This window comes from Rhinatrema bivittatum, chromosome 9 (assembly GCF_901001135.1).
Source record: "Rhinatrema bivittatum chromosome 9, aRhiBiv1.1, whole genome shotgun sequence".
In the NCBI taxonomy this organism is placed as follows: domain Eukaryota; kingdom Metazoa; phylum Chordata; class Amphibia; order Gymnophiona; family Rhinatrematidae; genus Rhinatrema; species Rhinatrema bivittatum.
In genome coordinates this window covers 39,872,925-39,892,106 of record NC_042623.1, presented here as the reverse complement: position 1 = coordinate 39,892,106, position 19,182 = coordinate 39,872,925, and the positions used below count along the sequence as shown (strand labels likewise).

Sequence of the window (19,182 nt, the reverse complement as noted above, 5' to 3'; positions counted from 1 at the left end):
GAGCGACTGAATGGCAGCTGAAATTTAATGTGGAAAAGTGCAAAGTGATGCACACAGGAAAAAATAATCTCACCTACAAGTACATAATGCTGGGTTGGATATTGGGAAAAGAATCCTGAAGTCTTTGTGGATAATAAGTTGAAATCCTTTGCTCATTGCTCTGCGACAGTCAAAAAAAGCAAGTACAATGTTAGGAATGATCCGAAAAAGAATGGAGAATAAAATGAAAAATATCAAACTTCATTTGTATCAAGCTAAGGTGTAACCACACCTTAAACACTGTATGCAGTTCTGGTTGCCCCCATCTCAAGAAAGACATAGCAGAACTAGAAAAGATGCAGAAAAGGGCAACAAAAATGATAAAGGGACTGGAACATCTCCTATGATGAGAAGCTATTCAGGCTAGGTCTCTTTAGCTTGGAAAAGAGAGGGCTAAGAAGGGACATGATAGTTTATAAAATCATGGGTGGGATACAATGGATAAATAAAGAATGGTTATTTATTCTTTTAAATAATGCTAAAATAAAAGAACTCTCCATGAAACTAACAACCAGCAGATTCAAAACAGATCATAGAAAGTACTTTTTCACTTAGCGCACTATCAAGCTGTGGAATCTGTTGCCAGGACATGATGAAGGTGACTAGCATAGCAGGGTTTGAAAGAGATTTGGCCAGATAGACTAAAAAGCTGTTGCTACCCCTGGGAGTAACCAAAAAGCGGGAGTAAGAGGAATTAGATCTACGCTATGGAATCTGTTATGGTACTTGTGACCTGGATTGGCCACTGGCAGAGACAGGATGCTGGGCTTGGTGAATCTTGGTCTGACCCAGTGTGGCAGATCTCTGCCTCCAGCCCTGATAAGATGGAGCAGATGGAAACTGTTGGGCCAAAACAAATGCCTGGTTTATTGTTCAGACCCTTAATCTATCAGCTAACCTGTCTATTTATTTTAACTTAGAAAACCAAGGCTAACTGTTTGAATTATTCTAGTACAAACTGTATGGTAAAGACTGGAAATAAATTATAATGCCAGTTATCCTATTTAAGAATTCAATAAGTGTTTTGTTTACTTTGAGAGTTATACGTTTCTACAACTTTGATTCTCCAAAAACTTCTTCCTGCCAAAGGGGACCTTATATTTGAATTAGGATTCTATTAAGAGCTAGTTTTTTTTCATCATGACATCACTGTCTTGTAACATGGTTTTGGCATATAATTCATGTAATTTTCTAAAAGAAAATTTAAAAAAATACAAACTTCTTTTGTCTTGTGCTCTTTCCTCAGTTGCCGCAATAGTGTTGTTCTCTATAGCTCCAGGTCCACACTGTGTCCCCCTCACTGAAGTCATTGGACCAATATGGTTGATGTTGCTTCTTGGGACTGTACATTGTCAAATTGTTTCAACTCGAACCCCAAAACCACCTCCCAGCACAGGGGGGAAAAGAAGAAGGTACTGTCTTGACAAAAGTGACACTCTTCTCACTATTTGGATTATGGATGCATGAAATCATTTTCTGAAATGGTTTTCATCTGTTTTGCAAATGTATTTTTTCTTCCAGCCTCATTTATGTATTGTTTTATAAGCCAATGTTTCCCGGCCAGTGTGCCATGGTGCACTGGTGTGCCTTCTCACCTGATCAGATGTGCCATGGAAAAGTCACCACTGCTTGATGCTCAGATCCAGGCCAGCACCTGGGCTCTGCTCTCATCTTGCAGCAACAGAAGATTCCAGTGGTGGCTCTTAAACCTATAGAAACTCCTTTCTGAGAGCATATATAATCATGCATGCCTCTTCTTCCTACCTAGCTACAGCATGAGCCCTGGAATGTGTTAATTAATGGGCAGCATGCAGGGCACAGACAGCTTGTACCCGCTTTGTGCAGTATGCTCACTGCACACACTACCTCCATCTTTCCTGTTTTGGAGTCCTTCCAGCCTCTGTCTTATCCCTGGCTGAGTGGCACAGCAGCTGAGCATTGGATATGACCAACTTTGATGGGAGCAGCAGCAGTGCTCTGGCAGCTGCATGATGCACCCAAGCTAACTAACTAATATAGCTGCCTGTACCATGTGGACTTCTCCTGCACTTGTATATAGAGGGAGCTGGTCCATCATGATGGAGTCGTGTATGTCTTTGCTCTCTCTCCCTTTGTTTTAGAATTTGAAAGACAGATCTGTTGGACTTTCAGTGTTTCCCTAGCTTTTCTTTTGGTCATGAGTCCTCTCCATGTCTGGACCTCCTGTTCTGTGGAGGTTGGTGTGCCACACACCATTTTTATCAATGTAGATGTGCCTTGAATTTGAAAATGCTGGGCAACACTGATATAAATATTTTGAGCATTGCTTTTTTTTTTCTTGCAAAACAAAGCATTTTACAAAATATAGCTAAATGGAGGTCTGCAGCTTCAGTTTCTGTTTGACATGATGTGTATATGACTTGTCTTATGAAAATTACTGATTAAGTTATTGAGCTATTTATGGTTGCATTTGTTGTACTGTATGTACTTATTGCTTTGTGATTAATGTACATCTTTGCAAGCAACAGTAATGTCTGACAAAGGTCCTCCCCTGTCATGTGCATTCCAGTTGCTTGGAAATGTTTTCCATTTTGAAACAGCATGCAGTTAAGAAAACCCGAGAGCTTTCATTTTGGGGCAATATTAAAAACATTAATTTTTGCATTTGATTTTTGAAAGCTCATCTATGGAAGCACCCGCCAGGCGTAAAGCTTACCACTTCATAGATTGTGTTCACTAAAATCCAGTTCTGTAGGTTTACATTAGAGGACCTTTCAAACTAAAAAATGCAATTCAAGGTATATCTTTCTAGATCAAAAATCTGCTGAGCTTAATATATTTTCATATCCAGTCATTTCTGGATATTGTCGAAAATGGTTACACTTGAAATAAAGGTTTCATCTTCCACTGCAATCTTCCTTTTATGTGCTTCCACAGAGAATTTATGCTGCATTTATGAAATCACAGTCCTGCCCATGAAGCACAGTAGTGCCAGAGCACAGAACTGTGACTTTACAGCAAGCTCAGGCAGGTTTTTTATGGGGGAAGATTCACTTTCTTTAGGATTAAAATGTATGTATGTATGGAGGGAGGGAGGCTGAAATTTTCAGGTAGAATAAATTGCTATTTGCATTGATCATTCCTTTTCAATTTTATCACAGTATGAAAGTTCCTCTTTAGGGTTCCACTCTATTATTGTTTTTGTCATTATTAAGTATTTAAAACCATCATTCAGAAGTGAGTCAGTTGACCACATACAAGGTACAGTAGAGAAATAAATCTGAAGGGTGTATTTTAAAATGCTTTGTATGATGTGTATAATTGCTGCGCAATATCGCACTGCATTAGTAGATGACAATGATAAAGTTCCCTTCCACTTTTAATCTCTTTTGCTGAAGGAAATTAAGGAAAGCAGCACAATTGGAAGTGCATAGGGAAGGAGATGGCTCTAGTACTACAGATAACACACAGGAGGGAACTTTGCCGAGCTACAGTACAAGCACCTCTTACAGTGTTGGCGCTGTCATCAGAGATATCTGGCATGCTGCTTTCTTTTTATCAGGGTTTGTATTTATTCAAGGCTATATATGTCTTAGAGATGCACTATCCCTTTTCTGAAAACGATAATCACGCCAAATCCATCATTTCTGGAGAGTTCAGAAGTTCAATTTCAGATCTGCGTGCTTCTTTGTAAAGCTTTTCAGGATTATAAAAAAATAATAACCCAGATGTTAGCCAAATTGAGAGGTTTTTTGATTTTTTTTTGTTTTTTGTTTAAACCTGTTCCGAAGGCGTCACATTTCTCCAAGGTCACAGAGTATAGCCTGATAGTACAGAGCAGATATTTCCACAATCAAAATTCAGGTAGTTTTTGTGCTTATTCCAGAAGTATTCTGGAACTGGAACATTGTAATCCCAGACAGGACTTCTTGGTAAAACATTTTACAGCAGCAGTACTACTGTGAGTCCCAAACCATTACATTGCCTACATCTGCTCCATTCCTCCTCCTGTTGTTATTCCTTTGGCCAATGTCCCTAAATTCATTGCTGTGCTATTTTGGCATTTTGCAAACTGCTAGGTTACATCACGGTCTTCAATCTTGGTCCCATTGACTGGAAAAAAAAAAGCATATTAGGGAAAGATAAGTGGGGTTAATTGGTATTGCCGCCGCCTTTTTGATTCAGAAGGATTCCTTGTCATTGCTTTATGCCAATTAAGTCAATTGTTTCATTTGAGCCAGGAAAAGCAGCAGCTTGGGCATACTTCTCTTAAAATTTCCTATCCTGAAGTCACACCTCAGATTGGTTTTGTATTCTTCTTAACTATATTAGTTGGGCTCTAACACGGATTTCTCATTACCAGTATTCTGATAGCATCCTCATATACTTAGGAGCTGATTCACTAAAGCAGGGTAATCTGTGTTACCAATAAAACACAGGTTGCCATTGGCTCCATCATTTCCAGTGGGCTAACTAACATACAGATTACTGTGCTTTTGCTTTTTATAGTTTTCACAAATTTAATTTAATTTGTTCTTAAATTATGATTAGGGTTGTCACTTTAATAGGTGGTTCCTGATCCCTGAGTGCATCATTCCCACAGTGTTCTCAGGGCAAGCAGGATATTCTGTCCTCACAGGTTTGGTGATATCATCCAATGGAGCCTAGGTCAGTATAAAGACTTAAAGGTTTCTGAAGTTTTTTGCATGTTCAACTGAGCATATATTGGATGTCCTACCTCTTTTTCAGCAGAACCTAAGAGTCATGTTTGACTTCACTCACGGTCATTCAGGCTAAACTTTAGAAAAAAAAACAGCATGTTTTTCATGCCTGATCTCCTTCAGTTCCCTCAAAAACCTTTCTTTAGTTGGGATTTTCATCAAAATTTTACGCTTTTTTCTTTTACTTTTTACAACTGCATTTGCATTCATCTGATACAATTGTAGCATCAACCAGCTTATTTTTCAAAAAATTTAATTGATTTCACTGCAGCCACATTTTTGACAATGTCCAAGAGAGAAAAGGCCAATGGCTTCAAAAGATGCACCTGGTACAGCTGCATAATATCTGTCACGAATCCTTATGAGTTATGCATATTGTCTGCGTGATAGGTACCACATCAAGACATCGTTCCTGTCAGAAGATGTCTTCCAGAGGTCTTTAGATCAAGAAATATGTAGAAGCTCTTCTGTTCAAAATGTCTGTATACAAATTCTAGAAGTTTAAAAAATAAGATGGGAGAGTTAGAGTGTATAGCATTGAATGATGAGATAGATATAATTGTCATCTCAAAAACCTGGTGGAAGGAGTTACCTAGTGGGGTTCTGTGTTCTCACAGGACAAGCAGGATAGTAGTCCTCACATATGGGTGACGTCAGTGGACGGAGCCCTGCTACGGAAAACTTTTCTGTCAAAGATTCTATAAAGCTTTGACTGATGCTGGCACACTGAGTGCACTGAGCATGCTCAGCCTGCAGTTATCCCTGTGACCACAGGTGTCTCCCCTCAGTCTTCTTTTTTCCGCTCTGAGTAAGCATAACAGTTCGGAGCTCTGTGAGAAATTCTCACTATTTCCTCACGGAAACACTTAAACTTTTACTTCACAAACGCTTTTTCCCTGTGTGGGTCTCCCTTCACTTACATTTAATCGACACTCGGTGAGTACTATGCCCTGTTTTTCGGTCGGTTCCTGTCACCTCACTACGGTTTCCCCGGTCTACCAACCGAATTGCGGCCTTCCCTCTCCCTATGTTTTCACAGTTAGCCCCACACAGCCTGCGAGTATCCTCCTGTGACCCTCTGCCTGGTTATTAGTGCTAGTGGGATAGGGAATTCCACGGTTACCATTGCCGCCAGTGCCTCTGTCGAATTCATACCTCGGTACCTTCATGCAGTCGATGCCCCCATCGCTACCGTCGGTACCCCCTTCCAGGCCGTCCTGCCTTTTTCGACACCATCGACACCCCCTTCTCCTGCGATCCGTTGATGCCATTGATCCCCGCATCGATTCTTTCAGTGCCATCAATGTTTTCATCCATGGCACTGATTTTTCCATCGGTGTCATCGATGCCTGGGCAGATGCCATTGATGCACACCTTGGTGTCGTCGGTGCCATCGATGCCTGGGTCGGTGCCATCGATGCCCGGGTTGGTGCCATGGATGCCTAGGTCGGTGCCATCGATGACATGGATGCTCGGGTCGATGCCATCGATGACATGGATGCTCGGGTCGATGCCCAGGTCGATGCCACAGAGGCCTTAGACGCCCACTTCATTTCCATCGGTGTCCTCGTTGTTCCTATCGATGCAGCCATCGATTCCTTCAATGCCGGTATCAGTTTCCCATGCCTTCGATGTCTATTCGATCCTTCGATGCCACATCATTTCCATCGATACCTATACCGATGCCGTCGGTGCCTCCGTCATTGTTATCGTTGCTCTGCTCGGGCCATCGACATTTTTTCATATATATTTTTGACAGTACCCTCGAGGCCGCTCCATGCCGCCATCGATACCATAAATACTGACATAGCACCTACACGCAATGCCCTCGCCTAAACACAGTGCTCCATGCTTTGGGTTCTTTACTAAAGCCCCCTATTTGCCTACGACAGTACATAGTGCCAGGAGCAGTGCAGGCATGCTGACAGTCCGTCATCATTCGCCATCCAAGACAGCGAGGGCATCCACCTCAGCGCTGGGGAAAGACCAGGCCAAGCACTGTGGCACTCATTGTCACCGGCATGGTGACCGTTCGCCACCGACGCCATCCAGCACATCGGTGCTATCCTACTCTGTGCTGGAAAATGCCCAGGCCGAGCAACATCGCTACTGCCACCGCCACTGTTCCACACAGTGTTGGCAGTCCTCGGTGCTCCAGAATGACCGGACCAAGTTCCGAGGAATTCTGCACTGGCGTCTCGATACATCGATCTGCTGCAAAGAGGGCCGGGTTCATGAGTCATAATGGCTCATCTGTACCCGAGGCGTTCCCCACCGACACTGGTGCGGGGTTCTGAAGTCCACAAATTTCTGTGGTAGCGCCAGACACGCTCAGCCTGTCTCCTCTGTACCTGCGCTACCATACCAGATTACAGAGTTGAGTCGAACGTTTACGTCCTTCAGGCTATCCCTTGATGACTCCTGAAATCCACGGAGCCATCAATCTTCACCGGCTCGTCCTTCTGCGATCCACAACGGATGGTAAGTACGCTACTCTAATCCTGCTTCAGCGACAATCCCATTGAGACCTGTTCTCTAAATCGGGCCATATGGTTCGAAAGGTTCTAGGTCGTCTGGTCTTCCAAGAACCGTATTATTGTCACATATCGCTATTGCCAGCTATGTCAGACACAATACCAAGAAAACCTCTCTACCAATCAAGTTGTGGACAGCAATGCACATAATGGAATATGAATGGAATAACTCAGTATAGAGTTAATCCAAGGCGATTAAATGTTATTTAGTTGATGATAACGGCTAATTTGTATTGACTGCATTGTTAAAAGGTAACCATTGAAGTGGCTGAAGTACAGGAGAAATATATTCATAACATCAAGTATCAGTTATGATGAGCAGCTGCATTTTATACCAATGGAAGTGGTTTGATTACATATTGAGGGAGGCCTGCATATAAAGTTACAATAATCCAAGCTAGGATGTGTCAGGGATTGTAGTACAATCCTAAAGTCTGATGGCTCTAGTAGCGATTTGATGTGTTGTAAACGTCTGAGTTTTGCAAATGAGACTGTAACTACTGCTCTCACTGGCGGTTGCTTTGATAATATAGGATCCATAATAATACCAAGGTTCAATGTTTCCTTTGCAAAATATAGGGTCTGATTACTAAAGAACAATTACGATGGAATTCACTCTGGATACTTCAAGAGCTTCTGCAAATGGTATTAATGCCTACTCTCTCATTGCTGTGGTCTTCAGAACTTATGTGCAGGACAGGCTTGTTGACCTGCCCTGCCTGGAAGAAAATTTCTTTGGTGATAGTCAAAGAAGCAGTAGATTAAATAAAGAACTCTGTTCATAACCTTAAACCACAATACAAGGATAAATCAACAAAACTGATATAACAGCATTCTTGTATATAACTCACAGCAACTATGTATATAAATCATTAAGATATTAAACTCTTTGTATAATCCTCCTAATAACTATATATAAATCCTTGAAGCCATTCAGTATCTAAGAGACTGTTTCAAGTCACCCAGCAGTTCAAGGACTCTATCCTGGTAGCTGCATTAATCAAATATGGCCAAGGGAATATCCTTCCAAATTCCTCCTCACAAATTGTTCTAATTGCAGATATGCCCAATCCAGACTGGGGAGCTCATGTAAGAGGGATTCACATCCAGGGGCTTTGATCACGTCAGGTAAGGCTTAGGAAAAGGGCAATCTTAAACGCTCTAAGGGCTTTCAGAAATCAGTGAGCCAACAAAATAATCATAATCCAGACGGACAATTAGGTAGGTATGTTCTATCTGAACGAGCAGGGAGACACAGGTATGTTCCTTCTGTGTTGGAAAGCAGTTAGAATATGGAACTGGGTCATCTTGCAAGGAATGACTCTCTCAGCCACAAATCCGCCAGGCAAGAGGAATGTTACTAGCAGATAAAATGAGCCATATCTAGAACAAAATGAGTTATCCTTGGACCAGAGGAGTTGCAAAACTGATATTCCACAAGTGAGGGATGCCTATGGTGGATCTGTTTGCACCTTGTCTGAACAGAAAGGTTCCTTAGTTTTTCTCAAGGGAAAGGGTCAAAATCAAATTAGTCTCGGATATCTTCTTCCTTCATTTGGAAGAAAGACTCCTGAACTCTAGTGACAAAAACTCTCCTAACACTCAGTCTAGGAAACTATGATTTTCATAGCCTTCTTTTGGCCAAGACAGGTTTAGTTTCTGCTCCTTCAAGAATTATCCATCAGAGAAACAATGGTTGGAAATTTCACTCATACTCATTATGCAAAACCAGGGAATATTAGTCCACCTCAAAATCAGGTCCCTAGCTCTCACAGCCTGGATTTTGAGACGTAGTATTTGATTCTCGGAATCTGTTGGGTGAGGTGTCACAGGATCGTATAGCTTCTAGGAAAGATTTTTTCTAGAAGGTCTTATGGCTTCAAGTGGAGGAGGTTTGCCTTTTGGTGTGAAGGAAAGACCCTAGACCCTTTCTCCCACTCCACACAAAAACTGTTCGAATACCTTCTACATCTTTCAGAGTCTGATCTGAAGGCTAAATCTGTTATGAGTTCATCTCTGCAACTGGCACTTATCACCATTTAGAAAGTAAACCCCTCTCTGCACTTTCTTTAGTTGTCTGGTTTATGTGAGGCTTGCTTCTACTAGAGCCGCCTCCTGTATCATTGAACCTCAATGTGATCCTGACCCAACTTACAAAGCTCCTTTTGAACATTAAACTCCTGTGAGCTAAAGTGCCTGAACTGTGGGGGGGGGAGGGGTGTCATATTTTTGGTGGTGATCATTTCGGCATGCAGTGTCAGTGAGCTTCAGACCCTAGTGACATGTCCAACATATACAAAGGTTTTCCATAATGGGGTCATTGTGTGCACATACCTAAGTTCTTGACTAAGATAGTGTCTGACTTCCACCTTAAGCAGTCAATTATCCTCCCAACATTCTTCCCGACATCTTATGCCCACAGTGCTGAACAAGCCTTGCACAGTTTGGATTGTTAAAGACCCTTACCCTTCTACCTAGAACAAATAGAAGCCCTTAAGTCCAGCTTTTTGTTTACTTTGATACCACCAGACCTGGTACGGCCATTGAAAAGCATACATTATTTAATTGGATAGCAGACTGCATATTTTTCTGTTATGCCCAGTCAGGTCTGACTCTGGAATGGCATGTCAAGGCTCAACAGGTTGGGTTTTCATAATGAATATGCATGAGATATATTTGCATGTATCCTGCCTCTATTATATGCAGATCTATCTCATGCATATTCATTAGGAATATCCTGAAAACCTAACCTGTTGGCAGCCCTTGAGATCTGGGAGCAAATACCACTGCACTAGAAGTTTTTGTCACTGTACCAACCCAGGTTCCTCTGGAAGATATCATTCTACCTGTGAGGATGGATACTTTGATGTTCTCAGTGAACACCTGTTATAGGTAAGCAACATTTGCTCTAATGATCCCTCACCAACCCTGGAGAAGAAATCCAAAACTGGTTCTCCTGCATGGCACATTACCTCCATATTATAAGGTCAGACCTTTATTTATATCTGCTACATTCTTTACATTTCCTGTTCTGTTGCTCTAACAAATCCATGGGATTTTATTTCTTACTCCCCTCTTCTTGGTAGGTCAGCATCTGTACTACATTGAAACTTGAGTACAAACTGAATAGGCTGCCACAGATAAATAGCTAAAAATTGGCCATACATTAAAAATAGAGGTGAAGGGTGGGGGGAGTTCAGATAATTCTTTTATATAAACACATTTTAATATTGGCATGCTAAATAAACCCCAAACAAAAAGACTTTGGCCTGCAAGGGGCAATGTCACTTTAAAGAGGTTTTAGGTAGTACTGCTGCTCTAGAAATGTAATGCTTTTGTACCCTTAATATTCTTTGTTATTAATTGGTGGAATAAAGCACCTCTGACATAGTAAATGATTATTACTGCTAGTACCTTCATTCTACTATATATTTTACTTTGTATGCAGCTCCTCTGACCTGTTAAACTTGAGCTTTACAAATAGAAACTTTGCTGTGACCCAAAGCTTTTTACTATCCAGGAATCTGGACAATAGAATGTTCTTTGTACTGAGCTACTTCATTAGCACATAGGATGTGTTTTTAAATAAACCTTTTTCAAAACATCTAATTTGGTGCACTCTAATAGCACTCGGGAGACAAATCATAAATCTTTGGTAACAAAGGAACTGTTCTTGCACTTAATTGAAACATCTTCACGTATTACTTGAAAAGCATTAAGGCAATTGTGGGCATGTGTATGTATGGGAAGGGGGAAGAGCTCTAAAGTTAATTAATGCTATGTTTCAAAATGTACCAAACTAGGAAAAGGGATACTGCAAATGTTTCCATTATAGTTTTGTCTTGTGAGTCATTTAACCACCCTAACATCATTGTTTAAGTCTTGTCTGTGATTTGTGTGCTCTAAAACTCTGATGAAGTGGGTCTGGTACACTAAACTTCTAAAACCCGTATCTTGCCTCCATTTCTTGCAGCTGGCTGGCTTTATAGTAGTTTTAAAGCGATATGATGCACTATAATTTTGGAAGTTAGTATCAGTTTGTTCAGCAGAATAGGAAAGATTAGATACCACTAATATTTCTGAGTGTCTGATGTCACTGTCCAGTCAGAACTTTTTTTTTAATGGAAAACATAATTGAGTATATTCTGCTGCTGGTTTCCAAACTGAATACAGTATCTTTTAAAGTGTTATATATTGTTTTGTTCTCAATTTTATTCATAACCTTTTAATTCATTAGTTCAGATTAAGAACATTTATTTAACATCTTTTCAGCCAAAATGTGCTTTGTTTAGAATCTTCAATATGAAAAATGAGTTCTAAATTTAACTTTTGTATCTGGCCTCTGCTGCCATTTTTAAAACCCATAGAACAAATCTTTACTCTTCAGAGTTTGGGATCTTGAATGACCTGTATGTTATGTTCTTTGAGGTCTGGGAGTAAAGAATTGCAGGGTAGAAAATTTAAAAATAGTTGATAAATGTCAAGGAAAAAGTTTGTCTTATAGAGGGCACAAGTTTTGGTTTCCAGGTAACCATGTAAATCTCTTTAAAAAAGATTTGTTACCTGGTTCCAATTAATTAAGAAAAATCCAGTAGTTATCGTCAGTTCAGCCATTCTCTTCTAAATAAAAAATTTGCAGCAAAATCTGTAGTGAATATGAGGAAATTGGCTGCACATTCTTTTCAAAATGATCAATCTGCTTTATGAGAGCAATTCAGAAATTCCCCAAAGGACATGTTAGTAGATGCAAAGAACACATGTGAAAGTAGCTGTATGTGTTTACCTGCAAAAAAAAATGTTTCTTGTCCTCTGTATTCTTTTTTTGGATCACGTTCAATAGAATCTGACACTTTCCCAGCAGTTCTCAGGAAATTTCATGCTTCCTATCAAACCTGAAAGAGAATGAAATCATTTTGGTTAAATTTCAAATTGTTTGCATATCCTTAGTGGGTGATTAAAGTTCAGATGGACTATTTTTAAATTAATAATCTACAATTGAATTGTAGCAATCAGAAAACCTTCTGGTAAACATAACTATTCCAGATTGCCATGTTCCAAAATTTACTCAGTGATATTTGGATCTTTTGTGTTTACTATAGGCATCTGTAAACAGTCAAGGAGAGTTAATCAAAATGAAGTGTGCATGATTTCAGTATAGCTATATCATGTACCGACCAGAAAATAAAATTGAAAGGGTATTGTATGGAGCTTTCATACTAATGGATAACAGCTAGGAAGCTGTGATGCATGAACCCAAGAAGACATACTATCAAATACATACATTATTATTATTTCGTTGCTAGAGCTTGCTTAAAATATTGTGCTTTTAGGGTCACATGTTACTGGGAAGGATTTAATTTCCTTTGTTGAAGTTGCAGCTGTCTTATGCTATTTTCAGCTTTTAAGAATAATTGAGCATATGTCCATGGTCAAATGGTCTTTATCAATAAGAATTTTCAAACAAGTAGTAGGATGTAAGCTTCTTCCTGTTTGGAGCCATCTGCTGAGAGGAAGGGTATGCAGTGCTTCCTGCCAATCAATGGCATTGGAGAGGAAGAATGGCCATTCCCTGGTTGTCAGAAGACTCCTCTTGCCTTCTTCTAATGATTGGAGCCCTCCACATCACCCAGTCTCTTCCTTCCCTTCCTACCCCTCTTCCCCAGCCATTCATCCCCTCCTTTTCCCTTGTGGTCCCTTTCTTCTCCAGCAGCTCACCCCTACTTCCAGCCACAGGAGCCAACCCCTCCATTCCAAGTATCTCTATCAGTACAAGGTGCTTTAGGAAGGAGAATAAGGAAGCATGAGGGGCCATAGAAGTAGGGGTGTGAATCCCCAAGAGAAGAGAGGGATGGAAAATAGGGTGCAGGGGAAGGAGGGAAGTTGAAAGTTGGAAACTGGTGGGGAAAAGAGAGATGGAAGAGAGAAAAACTGCAGAGGGGGGGGGAGAGATTGGGGGGTGTAAAGGTTGCAAGTAATTCCTCCCCACCCTTCCTTGGGCTGTAAGCCTCCAATATGAGCTCAATATTCAGCCGTATCTAACTAAGTAACTTAGGGGGTCATTTATCAAAATGCGAAAAGGCGTTTTCGCATGCGTTAAGGGCTTATCACATGCGATAGGCCTTTAACGCATGCGATAAGCCCTTAACGCATGCGAAAACGTGTTTACCGCATGCGATCGCACCATATTGTATGGTGCGATGCAAATTCCAAAAATAGGAGGAGTCAGGGGCGGAGAGTGGGCAGGGTTAACCTGTCTGCGAAGAGCTATCGCACAGCCATAACGCCAGTTTTAACAACACCTCTTTGGATTGCGTTGGGCTATGCGATAGCAGCCGTGACCGTGCAGTAAGGTTTCATCGCCATTTGCGATGTCTCTGTAAGTCCAATTTCAGCTGAATTGACAGGTTCAGAGCCTTGAGGGAGGGGGAGAGAGAGAGAGAGAGAGACTGGCCATAATATCATGGCCCATAGGTAGGTATTTGTATCCCTATGGTAGGGCCACCTAGTAACTCGAGGTGGGGATTAGGTAAGAGTGTAGGGGGTTAGGGGCCACTTTGACATTCTACGGGATACCTATGAACAGAACAGTGGTCTCTTGTGAAGATTAGCTGGCCTTTGGAGTGAGGAAACTCCAAGATGAGATTTGGGCAAGGTTCTCTCAACCTAGCTTGATGGCGCCTACCTTTGGGTAGGCGCTAATTTCTGAAAGTAAAATGTGTGGCTTGGCTGCACATTTTGCTTTCTGTATCTCGCAGGAATAACTAATAGGGCCATCAACATGCATTTGCATGTGGCGGGCGCTATTAGGTTCTGGGGGGTTGGATGCACATTTTCGACGCGCTATTTACCCCTTACTGAATAAGGGGTAAAGCTAGCGTGTCTAAAATGCGCGTCCAATCGCGGGTTAACAGTGCGCTCCGGAGCGCACTGTGCTGTATCGGCCTGTATATGAGGTTGGAGGAGGAGGACCAAGAAATGAACTAGTTTAAGGTTAACCAGTGGGTTAAAAGTTTAAAAACATACAAAAATAATAAAACGGGCTATCTAGATGGAACAGTTACTCATAGTAGCAACTTGAAATTAATACGTAAGTAAATGAGTCAAATTTATGATTGATTTTTTTGTATTTCTTGTTCTACACTTTGAGTATCAGATAAAAAGTTGTTTAATCAGATAAGCTTTATTGTTTATTTTTAAAATATATCATGGGGAGGACAGTTTTTAAAGGAATTTGCCCAGGTAATTGTGCAGTTTTCCAGTTAAATTCTCCTTATTGAAAATTTCCTGCAGAGAGGGTAAAGTATGTGTAGGAATTTAATTTTGAAATCCTTGCATGTACTAGACATGGTGTACTTGGCACCTGTAGGTACAGAGTCTGAGTTCTTTTGTACTCACCATCCTTACTGGCCCTAACTTTTAAAAAGGAAATGACAGGGAGTTTCCTTTTGAAAATTAGCTTGTGGGAGACCTGCAAGCTCCATGCTGGGTCTGAAAATTGCTCTCTGTGTTTGAAGTCATACGACAACCATGTAGCTTAAAAATCACAATGTAAAGTGATCCTGCAGATTGCATTCATGCAAGTCACAGTATGCTTGTTGCCTAGAAGCACATTAACGTCCTTATTATCTTATGGCAGTCAAGTGTTTTAACTTCAGTGCTACAGTCAGCATTTCATTGAACCAAAGCACTGTAAAGTCCTCAATGTTAACTTTTAGTTTTAGAAATAACACTGAGGTATGAAGAGAATATGTAATGAAGAGAAGAATGGAATTGTTTCCTTCTGCAGGCTATTGCTGATATCCCTAACTTTTGACCATAAAATCTTTATTCCATCTCATACTATGTACACATATAGACACACACTCACATAAAATCATTTTTTCCTCTCTTGCATATGTATTTTGTGCACCTGATCAAATTATCTGGGTACCTGTCTTCTGTGTAGAGTACACCCCAGAGAATTATGTACAGAAAAAAATCAAAATTATGCAAAATTGCTATTTTTTACATGGTACATTAGAGACAAGTATTGGGACATTCTTAGAAATAATCTGCGGGTACTTACCACCTTATACAATGTAATAATGCTTATATCATTCTCTCTCCCTCCACCCCCAGATGGATGCCAACACTCGCTCTCTCTCCCTTCGCTCCTTTCCAAGCTAAGCACTATCACTCTCTGCTCTCTCCCTCTCCCCATTAGACCAGACCCCACAACTTTCTTTTCCTCCGTCTGCCAAAGCCAGACATCACTTTTTCTCTCACCCAAACCTCTGACTCTTCCATGTCCACTGTAACTGTTGCATCCAAACTATCCCTGCCTGCTTGCTCCCTATTTGTGCAGTCATGGCCTTCTAACACAGCCACTGCCACCTCCATCCTTTCTGCTCATATGGATCAGTGCTGCCTCCTTTTTCTGGCATATCTGGGCTGAAACAGACTCCCTTCAGCTTGCGTGGGACAAGGTCACTTCCTCTTTTTGATTGTGTAGGATGACATCTCCCTACTCCCCATCCAAACTCGGGGGAATTATGTAGATTAGTGTGAATATGCATGCTGTGAGCAATTATGTGCAAAATTATGCAGGTGCATATTTCTCCAGGATTTAATAAATATTTGTTGGACAGAATAGTCAAATCAACAAATGTATTTGCTCTCTCCAACATGTAAACCAACTCAATTCAAGGCATATACACTAGCCCAAAATGCTTGAATCAGGTCTTATATATGCATATATATGTTTCTCCAAGGATAAGCAGGATGTAGTAGTCCATAGATAGGTGATGTCATCCAATGGAGTCTGGCTGATGAAAATTATTACAAAGATTCTAGAAGCTTTAGGTATACCCCACTGAGCATATGTGTACATCCTATGTCATGGATGTTACATGGATTTTTTTTTTCTCACTGTGAGAAATTTTCTTGTCCCCTGTTTTTAGTGTGGGGCCTTTTGCTTTGCTTTCTCTTATCTTTAGTTTCATTAGGTAATATTTCCTTGATTAAATTTAACTTTTCATTGGTTTTTTGTCATCCACCAGGTGCATCAGATTTGATGCATTGAACGGTAGCAGGTTTTTTATATAATCAACTTGCTTGATTCACCTCAATTTTTCAGCCAATGCTCAAGACAAAAAAGAGGGGCCAGAGGTTCAATAAGTGCTATTGGTGCGGATACATTGTCTTTCATGGATCCCCATGATAGCTGTATGCTTTGCCTGGGGGACAACTAAAATGTTGAAGAGTGTTTCACATGCAGGAAGTTGACTTCCCATCAGCATCAGAAACATCATCATCATAGGGCACAGGAGCTATGCCAGATATGGTGGTGCATTGACATCAAGAAAGCTTAGTTTTCTCTCAACATCAAGCACCCATAGAGGCCAGGGAGACATACCATTGTCTATCTCCTCCCAGTTTACAAAAGCAAAGCATTGCGCTTCACTGATGTAAGCATCAAGGAGTACCAATGCAGGGCATCAAGTAAAAGCTAAGAAGCATCAGCAGTGGTCCCTATCAGTCCATGATGCCAGAAACAGAAAAGATTCTAGCTGCAGCCCTAAATCCCAGAGAGAGAAACTCATACTTGATCAATCTCACGAATTGCAATAGCCTCCAAGGACCCAGGTACCAGCCACCAATCTTCCCAAAGTGACTCAGGAAGATGAGATGATGACTCCTGCTCCCAGTGCTATATTAGCATCAGTAGTTTTTGAGGAGGAGTTGAAGATGCAAGTACCAGTGCATCAAGAACATAAGAAATTGCCATACTGTGTCAGACCAAGGGTCCATTAAGCCCAGCATCCTGTATCCAACAGTGGCCAATCCAGGCTACAAATACCTGGCAAGTACCAAAACACTAAGTAGATCCCATGCTTCTGATGCCAGTAATAGCAGTGGCTATTCTCTAAGACAACTTGATTAATAGCAGTTAATAGATTTCTCCTCCAAGAACTTATCCAAACCTTTTTTAAACCCAGTTACACTAACTGCACTAACCACATCCTCTGGCAACAAATTCCAGAGCTTAATTGTGCATTGAGAAAAAAGAATTTTCTCCGAATAATTTTAAATCTGCTACTTGCTAACTTCATGGCGTTCCCCCTAGTCCTTCTATTATCCAAAAGTGTAAATAACCGATTCATATTTATTTGTTTTAGACCTCTCTTGATTTTAAAGACCTCTATTATATCCCCCCTCAGGCATCTCTTCTCCAAGCTGAACAGCTCTAACCTCTTTAGCCTTTCCTCATAAGGGAGATCTTTGATAGCTTTGCAAACTGATATCCAGCTACTGCTTAAAACTCTCATAGGCCCGATGTTGATTCCTGGAGAAGCATTGAGAACTGTCACACTAATGTCCGTTTCCAGTGCATCAGAGGGGGAAGCTCAAAGGTGCAGAAATTCAGTGGGCCTATATGCCAACAGATAAGGAATACCCTTGCTGAAGTCATGACTTCTAGCCAGATGCAAACTCAGACTGAAAGGCCAACCTATGATTCTGGCTCAGTCTGAGTATTCCTAGGGGTATGCTTATGGATCTGATGTTTATACTCTGATCAAGATGAGTCAATAGATCTCTTCTTCTCAGGAAAGGGCAAAGTCATTTCGGAATACCTCTCCATCAATTTTATCTGTAGACTAAATCTGTCAGTGCAGTTGGTGTTTATCACCACCCTGAACAAAGTAAACCCATCTCTGTACAGCCTTTAGTTGTCATGTTCGTGCAGGGCTTGCTTTAGATAAAAGCCTCCCATCCAGCCTCCTGCTGTGTCTTGGCTTCAATGTGGTGCTTACCCAGTTGATGAAAACTCCTGGGAGCTGAGGTAATTGATCTGGAAAGTCATATTTTTGGTGGTGACCACATTGGCACACATGTACGCCCAATTTTATAACATGCGCGCGCATGTTATAAAATCCGGGGTCAGCGCACACAAGGGGGTACACAATTGTGCATCTTGCGTGTTCTGTGCCGCGCTGTCTTCTTCCGTTCCCTCCCCCTAACCTAACCTTCCCACCCCTTCCCCCCACTAGCCCTACTCTAACCCCCCCCCCCCCCCCCCCGACTCTTGTCTTATCTTTTGCGCCTGCCTCTGGGCAGCCTGCTGGCACGCGATCCTCCGACAGCGGCAATGGCCGCTATGTTGAAGGCCTCTGGCCCTGCCCCCGGACTGCCCCTTTTGTAAAGCCCTGGGACTTACGCTCATCGCCGGGCCTTTAAAATCCAGCCCATAGTGAGCTCCTGGCCCTAATGACTTATTACACCTTACACTACGTTTCTTCATAACAAGCATCCTAAGTTTCTGCCTAAGGTAGTGTCAAACTGCCACCTTAACCAGTCAATCATCATACCAACAGTTTTCCAGGTCACGTATCCACAAAACAAGCCTTTCATAGTATGGATTGCAAAAGAGCCTTAGCTTTCTATCTGCAGCAAATTGAAGCTCTTAGAAAGTCCACCCAGCTTTTTATTTCTTTTGACCACAACAAACGATCAAAGTGCACCCTTTCTAATTGGATGGCCAATTGCCTTTTTCTATGCTTTGCCCAGGCAGATCTGACTCTGGATAGGCATATCAAGGCTCATTGTGTTAGAGCCATGATGGCATCGGTGGCCCACCTGAGATGAATCTACTTGCAAAAGATTTGCAAAGCTGCGACATGGAACTCGGTCTGCATATTTACGTTCTATTATTGTTTAGATAAAGACCCCCAGTGTGACACTACATTTGTGCAACTTGTCCTGCAGAGTTTATTTGAGGTTAGAATCTGACGCCAGCCCCTTTAGGGCCTGTTATTTCTATGTTGCCCCTTAAAAAAATAAAACACTCACAATAGCAAAATTAATTCTGCCTTTTGGTAATGTTTTTCTGGTTGCTTTTACCCCTTTTTCATTAAGTTGGTAGCTAAGGA

The 19,182-nt window shown here is 41.3% G+C and overlaps 1 protein-coding gene across 2 annotated transcripts in view; it reads left to right on the top strand.

Moving 5' to 3' along the window:
* Window positions 1-19,182, top strand: part of PHTF2 (putative homeodomain transcription factor 2) — a 393,241-nt gene that overhangs the window by 280,853 nt on the left and 93,206 nt on the right. The window contains exons 7-8 of one of the 2 annotated variants that reach the window (XM_029615117.1): window positions 1,286-1,451; window positions 3,417-3,581. In XM_029615117.1, coding sequence (XP_029470977.1) covers window positions 1,366-1,451; window positions 3,417-3,581 — 251 coding nt within the window. In that variant the 5' untranslated portion in view covers window positions 1,286-1,365. The remainder of the gene's footprint in view (window positions 1-1,285; window positions 1,452-3,416; window positions 3,582-19,182) is intronic. The other variant, XM_029615118.1, reaches the window with a different exon arrangement.